A 14843-nucleotide genomic window follows, 5' to 3' on the forward strand; every position below is an offset into this window, starting at 1 on the left:
GTTTATAAGAGTATATTGGAATTATTTCTCTCCTTACTATCTGGTTCAGGTCAGATCACATGGTTTGGCTATGAAAGCCCTCGTAGCTTCTGGGATTATATCAAGGTGGCTTGCCGCAAGGTTTCACACAACTGCATCTGTAGTATTGAGAACATGGAAAATGTCAGTTCTTCAAGAGCTAAGGTGAGAAGACACTGTTCATTTTTAAACTTCCTAGTTCAAAGCACGTGTTATTTATCCTGCAGTATTTGCTGTTCAAATAAAATTGTTAAGCATTTTATATTAATAAATGCATACAACAGCTTTTTGTAATGCTATCATCCTGATAAATGAAAAGGCCAATCCTACCCAACTTTACAGTGCTGGTACAGCTGCGCCAACTGGGCGTGCACTTCCTTCTGCAGTGGGTGGGGCAATCATGGAGGCCGCCTCAAGGTAAGGGAATGTTTGTTCCTTTATCTCGGGGCTGCATAGCAGCTGTATTGAGCCTGGAAAGTTGGATAAGATTGCAGCTGTGGGGTTGACTTATAGTCGAGTATCTGCAGTGATTATGATGAGCAAACTAAGAACATAATTTTAAATAAAAGACTTGGATGCAAAGTATAGCTATCTGTGTTTGACTTTTATAGGATATAGGCATTGCTGTTTTAAAAGAGCCTACAGGCATGACACTGAAATCAAATGCGGCCTTTTTTGCTATTGGCCAGACAGATTTGCTTTTGTTCCCCAAAATTAAGAATGCAATATAAGAGGAGTATTTTCTATTCAACTAGTTTTCTGGTGGGTGTAGATGGGTTTAAAATTTGAGTTTCATATCTTTGTATGCAGGAGAATATTTTCTGTGAAGCTTGAAAACTTGATGGTAAGGTCACACCTGGAGTATTGTGTCCAGTTCTGGTCACCACATTTCAAAAAGGACATAGTGGAAATGGAAAAGGTGCAAAAGAGAGCGACTAAGATGATTACGGGGCTGGGGCACCTTCCTTATGAGGAAAGGTTATGGCGTTTGGGCCTCTTCAGCCTAGAAAAGAGGCGCCTCGGGGGACATGATTGAGACATACAAAATTATGCATGGGAAGGATAAAGTGGATAGAGAGATGCTCTTTACACTCTCACATAACACCAGAACCAGGGGACATCCACTAAAATTGAGTGTTGGGAGGGTTAGGACAGACAAAAGAAAATCTCTTTACTCAGCATGTGATCGGTCTGTGGAACTCCTTGCCACAGGATGTGGTGACGGCATCTGGCCTGGATGCCTTTAAAAGGGGATTGGACAAGTTTCTAGAGGAAAAATCCATTATGGATTACATGCCATGATGTGTATGTGCAACCTCCTGATTTTAGAAATAGGCCATGTCATAATGCCAGATGCAAGGGAGGACACCAGAATGCAGGTCTCTTGTTATCTGGTGTGGTCCCTGTGGCATTTGGTGGGCCGCTGTGAGATACAGGAAGCTGGACTAGATGGGTCTATGGCCTGATCCAGTGGGGCTGTTCTTATGTTCATGTGTAATGCTCAAGAATTGATAAAGCACAAGATACTTTATTTTGTATTTCCTGAACAAACTAGTGAAAATAGAAATTATTCAAAACTACTGCAAAACTTTTCAGTTTCAAACAGATATGTAGCAGCCAATACTATCAATCTATTAAATGGGTAGGGTGTAGTCTTAAAATAAAATAAGTACTACCTTATTGTTGCATATACTGAACCAATGCAACTGTCTGCGTGCAGGTAAATTGGTACCATGGGTATTGTTTTGTTTGAAGTAAAGCAGATATTGTATATCCTCTGAATGGTTTTCAGAGATAGAAATTGTGTTCAGATTTTCTGTCTAATTCATGCATTCTTTTTCTTTAGGGAAGAGCTTGGATTAGAGTAGCACTTATGGAAAAGCATTTGTCTGAATATATATCCACAGCTTTGAGAGACTTCAAAACAACCAGGTATTAATGTCCTTTATTTTATTTTATTTTTTCAAAATAAATAAGCATAATAAATGCACAATGTTAATACATTTAAAATGGCAACAAATTAGAAAAATGACTATGTTGTTAAAAGAATATACATTGTAGCTTGTTAAAAGTACAGGTCTGCAACATTTCCCCAATAGCTGTCACATACCATGGTAGTATCATCAGGTCTAATATATTAAAAATAAAATATTGGAATGGGCACCCACCTGAAATTGGCTCGCCACCCACCTAGTGGGTTCTGACCCATGGTTTGAGAAACACTGGGTTAGCACATACTACTTATGCTGATTTCTAGAGCAGAGTTCTCAAAACTCTCAGGGAGTTTGAGAACAGACATAAGTTTTTGCAGGAAAGGGGGAAAGGCAGCAATTTGATCCCTAGGATCATGCAGCTACCAGGGATGGGGGGGGGGCATTCAGCTTACCTAGAGCTAGCAGCAGCCTGGGGCCTCTGCAGGGCTCCCCAAGCCTCCAAATGTCTGGAAAAAGTTAACACCCACTTCCTGTTTTTGTTGTGAAGTGGGTGTTTTTTAAACTTTCTTTCCCTGCCCTGCTCTGGCAGTAGCATGATACTGGGGATCACTTTGCTGCCTTTCTCCCTTTCCACCCCTTAAGGGGCCAGAGACAGGGCTTCTCAGGCTGGTGGGTCACAACCCAGTAGTTTGAAAACCCCATTCTAGAGTAATCTTTACATAAGAACATAAGAACAGCCCCACTGGATCAGGCCATAGGCCCATCTAGTCCAGCTTCCTGTATCTCACAGCGGCCCACCAAATGCCCAGGGAGCACACCAGATAACAAGAGACCTCATCCTGGTGCCCTCCCCTACATCTGGCATTCTGACTTAACCCATTCCTAAAATCAGGAGGTTGCGCATACTCATCATGGCTTGTACCCCATAATGGATTTTTCCTCCAGAAACTCGTCCAATCCCCTTTTAAAGGCGTCTAGGCTAGACGCCAGCACCACATCCTGTGGCAAGGAGTTCCACAGACCGACCACACGCTGAGTAAAGAAATATTTTCTTTTGTCTGTCCTAACCCGCCCAACACTCAATTTTAGTGGATGTCCCCTGGTTCTGGTATTATGTGAGAGTGTAAAGAGCATCTCCCTATCCACTCTGTCCATCCCCTGCATAATTTTGTATGTCTCAATCATGTCCCCCCTCAAGCGTCTCTTTTCTAGGCTGAAGAGGCCCAAACGCTGTAGCCTTTCCTCATAAGGAAGGTGCCCCAGCCCCGTAATCATCTTAGTCGCTCTCTTTTGCACCTTTTCCATTTCCACTATGTCTTTTTTGAGATGCGGCGACCAGAACTGGACACAATACTCCAGGTGTGGCCTTACCATCGATTTGTACAACGGCATTATAATACTAGCCATTTTGTTCTCAATACCCTTCCTAATGATCCCAAGCATAGAATTGGCCTTCTTCACTGCCGCCGCACATTGGGTCGACACTTTCATCGACCTGTCCACCACCACCCCAAGATCTCTCTCCTGATCTGTCACAGACAGCTCAGAACCCATCAGCCTATATCTAAAGTTTTGATTTTTTGCCCCAATGTGCATGACTTTACACTTACTGACATTGAAGCGCATCTGCCATTTTGCTGCCCATTCTGCCAGTCTGGAGAGATCCTTCTGGAGCTCCTCACAATCACTTCTGGTCTTTACCACTCGGAAAAGTTTGGTGTTGTCTGCAAACTTAGCCACTTCACTGCTCAACCCTGTCTCCAGGTCATTTATGAAGAGGTTGAAAAGCACTGGTCCCAGGACAGATCCTTGGGGCACACCGCTTTTCACCTCTCTCCATTGTGAAAATTGCCCATTGACACCCACTCTCTGCTTCCTGGCCTCCAATCAGTTCTCAATCCATGAGAGGACCTGTCCTCTAATTCCCTGACTGTGGAGTTTTTTCAGTAGCCTTTGGTGAGGGACCGTGTCAAACGCCTTCTGAAAGTCCAGATATATAATGTCCACGGGTTCTCCCGCATCCACATGCCTGTTGACCTTTTCAAAGAATTCTATAAGGTTCGTGAGGCAAGACTTACCCTTACAGAAGCCATGCTGACTCTCCCTCAGCAAGGCCTGTTCGTCTATGTGTTTTGAGATCCTATCTTTGATGAGGCATTCCACCATCTTACCCGGTATGGATGTTAGGCTGACCGGCCTATAGTTTCCCGGGTCCCCCCTCTTTCCATTTTTAAAAATAGGCGTGACATTTGCTATCCTCCAATCTTCTGGCACTGTGGCCGTTTTGAGGGACAAGTTGCATACCTTAGTCAAGAGATCTGCAACTTCATTCTTCAATTCCTTAATAACCCTTGGGTTGATGCCATCAGGGCCCGGTGACTTATTGATCTTTAATTTATCAATGAGGTCTGAAACATCTTCTCTTTTAACCTCTATCTGACTTAACTCCTCGGTCAGGAGGGGCCGTTCGGGCAGCGGTATCTGCCCGAGGTCTTCTGCCGTGAAGACAGATGCAAAGAACTCATTTAATTTCTCTGCCATCTCTAAGTCTCCTTTTATCTCCCCTTTCCCTCCCTCACCATCCAGAGGGCCAACCGCTTCTCTGGCGGGTTTCCTGTTTCTAACATATTTGAAGAAGCTTTTATTGTTCCCCTTAATGTTGCTGGCCATGCATTCCTCATAGTCTCGCTTGGCCTCCCATATCACCTTCTTACATTTCTTTTGCCACAGTTTATGTTCCTTTTTATTCTCCTCATTAGGGCAAGACTTCCATTTACGGAAGGAAGCTTCCTTGCCCTTCACAGCCTCTCTAACTTGGCTGGTTAGCCATGCGGGCACCCTCCTGGATTTAGTGGAACCCTTCTTTCTTTGCAGTATACACCTCTGCTGGGCCTCTATTACTGTTGTTTTAAGCAGCCTCCATGCACTCTGGAGAGATTGGACTCTTTTTACCCTCCCTTTCAACCTCCTTCTTACCAGCCTCCTCATTTGAGGGAAGTCCGCCCGTTGGAAGTCAAGGGTTTTTGTTAGAGATTTGCCTGGTATTCTTCCCCCAACGTGCACGTCAAAACGGATTGCAGCATGATCACTGTTCCCCAATGGCTCAGTAACGTTTACATCTCTAACCAGGTCCTGCGTACCGCACAAAATTAAATCCAGAGTCACCTGTCCTCTGGTGGGCTCCGTGACTAGCTGATCTAAGCCACAATCATTTAGCACGTCAAGAAATCCGGTTTCCTTATCGTGACCAGAACACAAATTGACCCAGTCAATATGAGGATAATTGAAGTCCCCCATGATTACAACCCTGTCCCTCCTTGTCACCTCCCTGATCTGTTTCCTCATTTCAAGGTCCCCATCAGATTTCTGGTCTGGAGGACGATAGCACACCCCCAGTATTACATCGCTGCACAAGCCTGGTAATTTAACCCACAGAGATTCTACGGTGGAGTCGGACCCACCTTCAATCTCTACTTTGCTGGATTCTATCCCTTCCTTAACATAAAGGGCCACCCCACCTCCAACACGCCCCTGCCTGTCCCTCCTGTAGAGTTTATAGCCCGGGATTGCGGTATCCCACTGATTGTCCGCATTCCACCAGGTTTCCGTTATGCCCACTATGTCAATATTTTCCCTTGTCACCAGACATTCCAGTTCTCCCACCTTTGCTCGTAGACTTCGGGCATTCGCATAAAAGCATTTATACACGGAATGCCCCAGGATGGGCTGCTTATTCGCTCCTTTGTCCCCGCATCCTCTCATTGTGCCAAACCGTCTATCACATCCCATCACCCTACCTTTCCCAATTTCTTCTCCTACCCTGCCTTTGTCTTGTTGTTCTCTAACCTCCCCATCCTCATCCCATAGGGATGAGGAGTCCCGAACCGGATGCCCCTCGGCTCCTGTCGGCCTTCCCCCAGGCCGACAATACTTTACATAGTATTGGGCTGGCTGGTGTGTTTAAATAGCTGTATCCTGTATGTATGTTTCAGTATTGGAACACAGGTGTGGTGATGGGGAGACAGGCATGCAACATTCTGTGTATCATGCTTCCCATGTGCTCTTGGGTTCTGCAAGAAAATGATGAGACATAGTAGCTGCTTTTACTATGTCCTAGTCAGGCCACTGGAGGTAGGTTGTCTGTCAACTGGGGATAGAATTGGGGCCTCTTACCCTTTCTCCAGCTGGGAGTAGCCAATTAACCTAGACTTCCTACCATGATGGAGGTAATTGTTGGAGGAATGAAATAGATGCGGACTGTCCCTGCTTCTCTGCATACCCTCACTCTCTCACATCAGAAAATTAGCTCTTCTCTTTAACCAAATAGGTGGTGGCCTTTTACAATATAGAATAGAGTTTGTTAAAGAGAAAAATAGGCAAAGTGCAACATAAGGGAAAAAATAAGAGTCTTGTGATCAGATAGAAAGCAAAAGAAATAAAAAATAGATTCTAACTATATGTTCCTTGCACTGTCCTGTTACATAGGATGAAATGTAGGGAAATCAGGTTTCATTTCTTTTCATTGGCTTGTTCAAATGTGGGAAAACTTAGTCCAAACCCTGGAACTTCCCAGAAGCAATAGTTAGGTGAATTGACTCAACCAATGGGCAGTTGCAACTGGAACTTGGGGTGCAGCTGGAGCTTTAAGTGCCATCGCTGTCATTTTTGCTCTTTGCTGAAACTGTGACATGCAGACAGGAATATCCCTGCATCATCTTTGGAATTTGCCATCTCAAAGTACTAGAAAGCCTTGGGTAGGAGAATATGAGGGGTGAAAAGTTCATGATGGAGGACTAGAGTCAGCAAGGCCAGAATTAGTCCAATCCTGTTTTGAACATTTTCAAAGGGTGGCAGGCTTTCCATTCACCAAAATGAGTAATTAAAGGGTATATATGTTTATGTTTTTATTTTTGTTCTAGGTGTATATACTGTATATATTATTCTCGGAACATATTATTCCCAGGTTATTATATATGCTATTATATACATAGTAGAGAGAAGTGGAACCTGAGTAATCTCCCAAATGATGAGTCATTTTCATACCAAAATATGTCTGTTTATTAGGATTATTTTTTCTTAGCAAATGTGTTTGCATTTGGGTGATTACTATTAACAATATTTATATACCGCTTTTCAGCAAAAAGTTCACAAAGTGGTTTACAGAAAAAATCAAATTTTCATAGTATCCTTGAAATACATTGGCAAAGTTAGATGTTATGCTTATGTTATTGAATTAAAAGGTGTTAACTTTTCAAATTTGAAATTGCTAGTTTCCAATATTAAATTTCTAGTAATTTGAATTGTTGGAGTGTCAGTTAAGTGACTGACAATATAATCCTATGGATATCTGTTAAGAAGTAAGTTCCACCTCTCCTGGTCCCAGGTGCGTAGTGGAGGATGCAACCTGAGTATTTAAATTAGAAATTTATCTTCTTTTAGAAGATTCTATGAAGATGGAGCAATTGTACTGGGAGAAGAAGCAAACATGCTTGCCGGCATGCTGCTGGGCCTCAATGCTATTGATTTCAGGTATCCATTCTTATTAACATGCATTTAAGTTACAATTTTTCATGATAAAGGATGATTAGGGAGCAAACTATATTGTAGCATTTGTTCACTAGGAAGCAAAGTCTAAAATGTGTTTCATATTATTAAAAAATTTGTTTGTCCCCAAACTCAACTCTAAAACTGTTATTCTGCCCTAAACCTGAGTTACTGCACAACTATAATTTGCCTTAATGTATACATTACAAGTGAATGAACATTTTCTGTGTAGTAATGCAGTTTTGTCTTACAATGGTGCAAATTACTTAAAACTGCAAATGCTTATATTAGGGTCAAACTAGATGTGTACTTAATCATGCAGTGTCACTTGATGGGGCTTAATTTTATTTATAAATAGGAATCTGATGAAACTGGTGTTTAGCATTGTATCCCGACAATGATTTTGATCAACAGTTGTCTAAACCTGTATGAAACTATACCCACCGAGGTTTCCATATTTCTTGTGCACTGATTTTTTTTTAAGAAAATCAGGTCTAATGTAAAGATTATTTAGCATCACTACCATTTAATTTTCATAGCTTAACATGGTTAATTGATTTCTTGTATTGTGTCAGCTTTTGCCTCAAGGGAGAAGGCTTGGATGGCAACTATCCCGCTGTGATAGACTACACACCTTACCTGAAATTCACCCAAAGGTACATTTTTAGCTGGTTTTAAACTTTGAACTTTAACTGACTAGCTTTTCTCTTCTTTTAAGCCTGCTTCTAGTGTGCAGTCACACTTCCACAGTGACCATTCTGCTGCTCATATGCTGCTTATATGCTTAAATAGCATATAGTAACTGAATCAGATTTGACACTCTAGTCTGAATTGAAGCTTGCACATTTACAGCCCGCTCTCACTTGTATTTAGACATTTTAGGACAAGGTGACCCTTGAATTAAAAAATAAAAGTGGCTCTGATAGAATGGCAATGGGATCTTACTGCTGGTGCTTAACTTCAGACAAGTTTGAGCTGCTTTTTAATTGATTTCTGGGGAGAAATCAAAAAGAGCTGAGAAGTATCTGATGTCACATAACATCCTTGAGGGATGACGAAGATATAAATGTTCCAGGTCCTCAAAGTAAGGATTGATTAGAACTCACAAACAAATCATAGCTGTTTGAAGAGGACAAAGTGTCATGAAAAGCTGTACAGGTGTGTAAAGGTGTGTGAGGCTTCTGGTATTTGGGATTTGAGGTTCACCAAATGAGACCGATTGGCACTACTATTTCAAGACAAAGTGCTTCACATACTACATAATTAATGTGTAGAATTTGCATCTACACAATGTGAAAGGACTGCTGGCTTTAGAAAGGGATTAGGCAAATTCATGGATATGTCTGTCAGTAGCTATTAGTCACAAATAGCAAAATGTGTTACAGTGTGGTAAGAATGTTACTTGTACCTCCAATGTACAATGTAAGAACATAAGAACAGCCCTGCTGGATCAGGCCAGAGGCCCATTGTAATGTCAGTGGTGGGAGGAGCCCCCTTCCCTGGAGTTGTTACCAAGCGGAGGGGCTTACCTGGTCGATGAGCAGTGGTCAGTGGTGAATTAAAGGACAGGAAGCAGGTATGGTAGCTCTACACAGGTGGTTTAATTGTGTCAACTGTTTTACATTCATGTGGACCGTTACTGCATGGCCTCCCTGCACTGTCAGGGAGGTCCCTGCCCCAACCTCCTCTCTCTAGGGCAGGCCACATCTCCTTCCCGCTGGAGGCCTCTCTCTTTCCCCTCCGGCAGGGGAGACTTCTCCCCTCAGGCTTCACTCTGGCCTTCCACCTCTCTGAAGAGGAGTGACCTCCCTCTTCCCTCTCCAGGCTCCTTATGAGGCCAACCTCAGGTCGTCCAGCCCCACCCCTCCTGACCACGTGTCTGCCTGTTCCCAGCTGTTCCTTGTCCCTACTCCCAGGTAGGTGTTCTGCAAGGGCCCCAGTCCTGATGACACTTGGGGCTTACTCCTGAGTAGGCTTCGACTCTAGAGGAGATCCCTGCTCCCAGGGAACTCCTGGCCACCCGGGCTGGGCCCAGGTGACACCCATCTAGTCCAGCTTCCTGTATGTAAGTGGCCCACCAAATGCCCCAGGGAGCACACAAGACAACAAGAGATCTGCATCCTGGTGCCCTCCCTTGCATCTGGCATTCAGACATAGCCCATTTCTAAAATCAGGAGGTTGCTCATACACATCATGGCTTGTAACCTCCAGAAACTTGTCCAATCCCCTTTTAAAGGCATCTAGGCCTGACGCCATCACCACATCCTGTGGCAAGGAGTTCCACAGACCAACTCTACGCTTTGTCCTCTTCATGTGGTAAGATATTGTTTGGCAACTTTTTCAAAAGAGGATGCTGGACTAGATGTACATTTGGTCTGATTAAGCAGGTTTTTTCTTTATGTGAATCCTGCTATATTTAGTGGGGCTTATTCCTAAAAAAATGCATAGGATTGTAGTCTTCATCGGATTTTGAGAGTCCTTATGTGGTAAAACTCTAGAAAACTTATTGTGTTTAGAAAACTTATTGTTTTCAGGGCTTTGTGTGTCCCTGGAAATATTTTGTCCCTGGAAAACTGCAAAATTACACCTGTTATTTATCGTGCTCTTGACATTTCTCATCACCTGAAGTTTCATGGATGTAGCACAACTTCTGGTAATTTATGAGTCAGGAAATTCTTATTTGTGAATTCCAGTTCTCAAAGGCAGTGGGAGAGCCAGCTTAGAGAGAGCTTACCTATGGAGTTTGGTGTCCAGCTTGACCCATGTTGTACTTGTGCTTTTAGCCTGCCCTGTGATGCAGGTTCATTATCCTTTGGTTTGCTGCTTTGAATCCTAGAATAGTACTGTGGGGCAGTGCCCTTTCACCTTTTTCTTAACAGGAGTAAGAAAAAAAACTTCTTGAATGGTATCCTCCATTTGGCAAACCTCAGGGCCTTCACGTACATCTACCTGAGAGAAGGGGGTAAAAGTGTAATTTCATTCACCTCTTTGAGTGAATGAAACAAAGACAAAGTGTATTGGCAGATTCTGGAAGAAGCAGTTAGGATTTGAACTGGGAGAGACTGCAGTGGAATCTAAGGGAAAGAGCAAGCCAAAATATTTTTGGGGTGCATAACTACTATGGAAGATATATGCCTCAATGTCTCTTGCAGGAGTATACTACCCTACATCACCAAATGCTCAGGCTTCTATATTTGTAAATAAAGCAAGTAGTACAAAGGCATCACTACAGATACCGGTGGGGCATGTATCTGTGGATTGGGTCCACAGCCCCCCATGTGCCCTCTACGCATGCCACCCCCCCCCCGGAGGTGAGGGGCATTTAAATGGTCACTTCCAGTTTCTCCGTGAAATCGGAAGTCATGTGATTTGAGCTCTAAAACTCAGTCTGAGCCCGGCGGAGGCTGTGGATGACATGGCCTCTGCTGAGCTTAGAAGCTCTTCCAGAGACAAGAGGAACTGGGGTGGGGATGGGTCTAAGAGGGCTGTATTACAAGGTCTTCCATGTTTTCTTAAAAAAAAAAACCCAGAGCCCAGATAGTACTGTGCTCCAGGATGCCTTGCCACTTGGAGATAGTGGGGTGGAAGCACATAACAATATATTAATGTGCTTCACCGTGTCTAATGGCAGGGCCAACCTGCTCTTTATTCCTTTTTCAACCAGCTAGATTTGGAATGGTTCTGACAAGATAAATTTGCTTATTCCCTCAAAAGTTGTATGAGGTTTAAGGAGGAAGCTCATAGCTCTCAGAAAGTTTATTTTCAAGGACTGTCTCTTGGCTCTGAAAGGCTGAGTCCCTAAGCTGCAAGTTCTTTTATTTTTGTTGGGAAAATATGTACAGGTCGAGACTCATTATTTGTGAGGGTTCTGTTCCAAGAACTCACATGGATGGCAAAAAAACAAACTGTAGCAAATCAATTTAAAAAACAAAGTGTCTTTGATCTGGTGATTTAAAAACAACCTTGCTGATCTTTGTAATGCATACAGAGGCAATCAGTCTCTCTCCAGGTGCTTAGGCTTCACCAGGAGGCAGCAATCCCTCCCTTTACCAGGAGCCCCAGCAAGGGGGAAAGAATGGAGAAGGTGATAATCGCTGCCATTCAGCCTTCTTTCAAGTGCTCAGGGGGAAGGGAGGAGTGAAGCCTGCAGAGAGAATGATTGATGGATTGTTAGCCTGCTGCCCTCTCTGGCATTATTAAATGACTGTTTTCCTTTAATTTAAAGGGCCCTTCTCATCTACTTTGAGACAGAAAAATCTGTGGATACTTAGGTTATACCTGTAATCACTTGTATGTCTCTCTGCAACAGTAAAAAGCGATTTTTTAAACTGTGATTTTAAAGGGGTGCATTTTTCCCCTTCTCCAGGGATCAGCACATTCCTTCTTATTTGCAGGGGCCATTCATGTTGAGTCAAATCAGTGTATAAAAAATCCGTGTATAATAAGGCTGGACCTGTATGTACATTTTACTAAAGTTAAAATGCTGCACTTTGACAAATTTTGCAATAATTAGTACCTTTTGCAAAGGAAAGAACACTGATGCATCCCTCTTCTGGGCAGGGTAATGGTAGAATGTTGTGTTTGTTTTTTTTAAACTGAGGGCTGCGTAAATACCTCAATTACTCCATTACTCTGTTTGGACTACCCTACAGAGAAGACTTACATTGGATTTAAAATAAAGAGAATATATTTTTTAAGTTGAATTTTCCAACAAGTTCTTAGTTTTTGTATTTTGTTCCTCAGTTCTGACAGCATCAGTAGCGATGAAGAAGAGCTAAGAACACTGGGCAGTAGCGGCAGTGAAAGCAGTACTCCAGAAAATGTTGGTCCTTCTTTTATCAGGGATGAGAACACTTGGTTTAACAAATGCAAAAGGGTTGAACAGAAGTACCGTCTTACATTGGAGCAGAAGGTAAGAGCTTCATTGAGGTAAAAGTGGCTGAAAATGTGCCAGGCAACACTCTTGTGAAGAGCAGGAGAAAATTTTGCAAACTTCTAGTGAAATATGCTTGCTGTTGAAAAAATTACTTTGTTTTAGTTTGTATTTGCAGAAGGTTTTTAACAGCATTTTGAAGAAGCAGCCAAGTATTTTAGATTTAATTTCACCTTGTACTGAAATATTTAAACATTTTTCAATAAGTTTGTGTAAAAAATTCTGATTTCCCCCATTCTTCAACCTGTTTGGGATTTTATAGGTATTTGTGTTAGGGAGGGGAAGCCAAGGGCCAGAGGCACATGCTTTTGTGATTCCAAATTGTTCTGTCTATCTTATGGAAGTTTTCTGGCCTTAACTTGTGGCATAGTTTGCTGATCAGAATAGGATGGCACAGGAGGTGTGACCCCTTCTGGAATTTTCCCTACCTCTGGGCAAGTCTTTCAAGCTGATGTCTATGGGAGATTTACACCTGCTCATTTTCAAGGCAGTGTTTTTGATGACCGTTACTTTGGCACGGAGGACTAGTAAACAGTGTGCTTTTTGTTCTGGCTCCTCATTCATCATATTCCATTGAGACAAAATGGTGTTGAAACTATTTTACATTGCCTTTTTTTCTAAGGTGGCCTCAACATTCCACATCAATCAAGACTTGACATTGCCTGCATTTTTTCAAAATATGACTTCAGAAGGGGAAAGAACTGTTATTGTTAAATGTTAAGTGAACCCTTTCTATTCTTTCTATGATCTTATAGGCCAGGGGTGTCAAACCCGTTTCGTACAGTGGGCTGCATAGCACTCATGGTGCCTGCTGAGAGCCTGTAGTGACATCATTAAGCAGATGATGGCCAGCACTTTGTTCTCACATAGAAACTCATTAGCTGCAAATGACAGAAAATGTGCAAATCTTGTTCATAATTTCAAGATATGAGAAAGTCCAATTATTATACTGGAAGAACCCAATTATAATGGGGGCCAGAAAAATTGCTTCTGGGGACCAAATCCAGCCTATGGGCCTTAAGTTTGATACCCCTGTTATAGTCTGTTTACCTGCTCCCCAGCATCTGGTTCACAGGTTAACCAAGGCAGTAGATCTATGCACAATTTTTTTTTACCTCCCTTCATCCAAGGAGCTCTGGGTGGTATACATTATTCCTTCAATCCTTTTGTCCTCACAACAGCCTGTGAGGTAAGTTAGGCTGAGAGATGGTGACTGGCCCAAAATCACCCAGGAAGCTTCATGGCTGAGTGCAGATTTGGACCTGGATCTTAAGTGCAGTTCCCGAACCACTACACCAGCCTTGCTGTTTACATGGTAGTAATTCCCTGAATTACTTCAGGCTCCTTTGAACTCAGTGGAGCTTATTTCTGAGTAGATATGCATAGGTTTGTGCTCCAAGACCACTGCTTTTCAAACCCCAGCTCGGGGGCTGGATCTAGGGTTTGGGGAAAGCCCTCCACTCTGTGAGTGAAACTTACCATTCTGCCTCTGTACTGTGTATACTGAGTAGATCTGGGCATGGGGGCACTCTTCCTGGACTTCCTATTGTACAGCCTTCTAGGACATTGGGCAACAGATGTGATGGCTCAGAGCATCCCAGTGTCCAAATCTATCCAGAATACACACAGCACAGTGGCGGAACAGTAAGCTCTGGTCCAATCAGGGACTGCTTTTTTGATGGGCAGCAGTTGCGAGTTTAGTGGTAGTTGCTCTAAGGCTATCTAGGCTTACCAGTTGACTAAGAGCCACCAGCTTCCTTGAAAGTACAGCCCTCCAGAGCAGTTTCATTGTGAGCCTCAGAGGCATTCCGCTTCTGAATGTCTGCATAGCAGTAATGTTGGCAACCGTCAGTCTCTAAAGACTATGGTATTGCGCTCTGAATGGTGGTTCTGGCACAGCGTCTAGTGTGGCTGAAAAGGCTGATTCAGGAGTAACAATCCCTTCCACACTGGGAGCAAGCGTAGTGTGTCCCTGGTCTGTCTCCCTGGCTATGGGCCTTCCTTCTTTGCCTCTTTGCCTCAGTCTGTTGGCCAAGTGTCTCTTCAAATTGGGAGAGGCCATGCTGCACAGCCTGCCTCCAAGCAGAATGCTCAGAGGCCAAGTTTCCCATCTGTTGAGGTTCATTCCTAAGGCTTTTAGATCCCTCTTGCAGATATCCTTGTAGCACAGCTGTGGTCTACCCGTAGGGCGCTTTCCCTGCACATGTTCTCCATAGAGGAGATCCTTTGGGATCCGACCATCGCCCATTCTCACGACATGACCAAGCCAACGCAGGCGTATCTGTTTCAGCAGTGTATACACGCTGGGGATTCCAGCTCGTTCCAGGACTGTGTTGTTTGGAACTTTGTCCTGCCAGGTGATACCGAGGATGCATCGGAGGCAGCGCATGTGGAAAGCATTCAGCTTCTTCTCC

At 43.3% G+C, this 14843-nt stretch overlaps 1 protein-coding gene across 2 annotated transcripts in view; it reads left to right on the plus strand.

Moving 5' to 3' along the window:
- The window catches only part of RUNDC3B (RUN domain containing 3B), a 52906-nt gene that overhangs the window by 11440 nt on the left and 26623 nt on the right, over window positions 1-14843 (plus strand). For both annotated transcript variants that reach the window (XM_066628521.1, XM_066628520.1), the window contains exons 3-7: window positions 50-183; window positions 1865-1950; window positions 7392-7481; window positions 8072-8152; window positions 12240-12408. In XM_066628521.1, the coding sequence (XP_066484618.1) occupies window positions 50-183; window positions 1865-1950; window positions 7392-7481; window positions 8072-8152; window positions 12240-12408 (560 nt within the window). The remainder of the gene's footprint in view (window positions 1-49; window positions 184-1864; window positions 1951-7391; window positions 7482-8071; window positions 8153-12239; window positions 12409-14843) is intronic.

This window comes from Tiliqua scincoides, chromosome 5 (genome assembly GCF_035046505.1).
Source record: "Tiliqua scincoides isolate rTilSci1 chromosome 5, rTilSci1.hap2, whole genome shotgun sequence".
Classification (NCBI taxonomy): Eukaryota; Metazoa; Chordata; class Lepidosauria; order Squamata; family Scincidae; genus Tiliqua; species Tiliqua scincoides.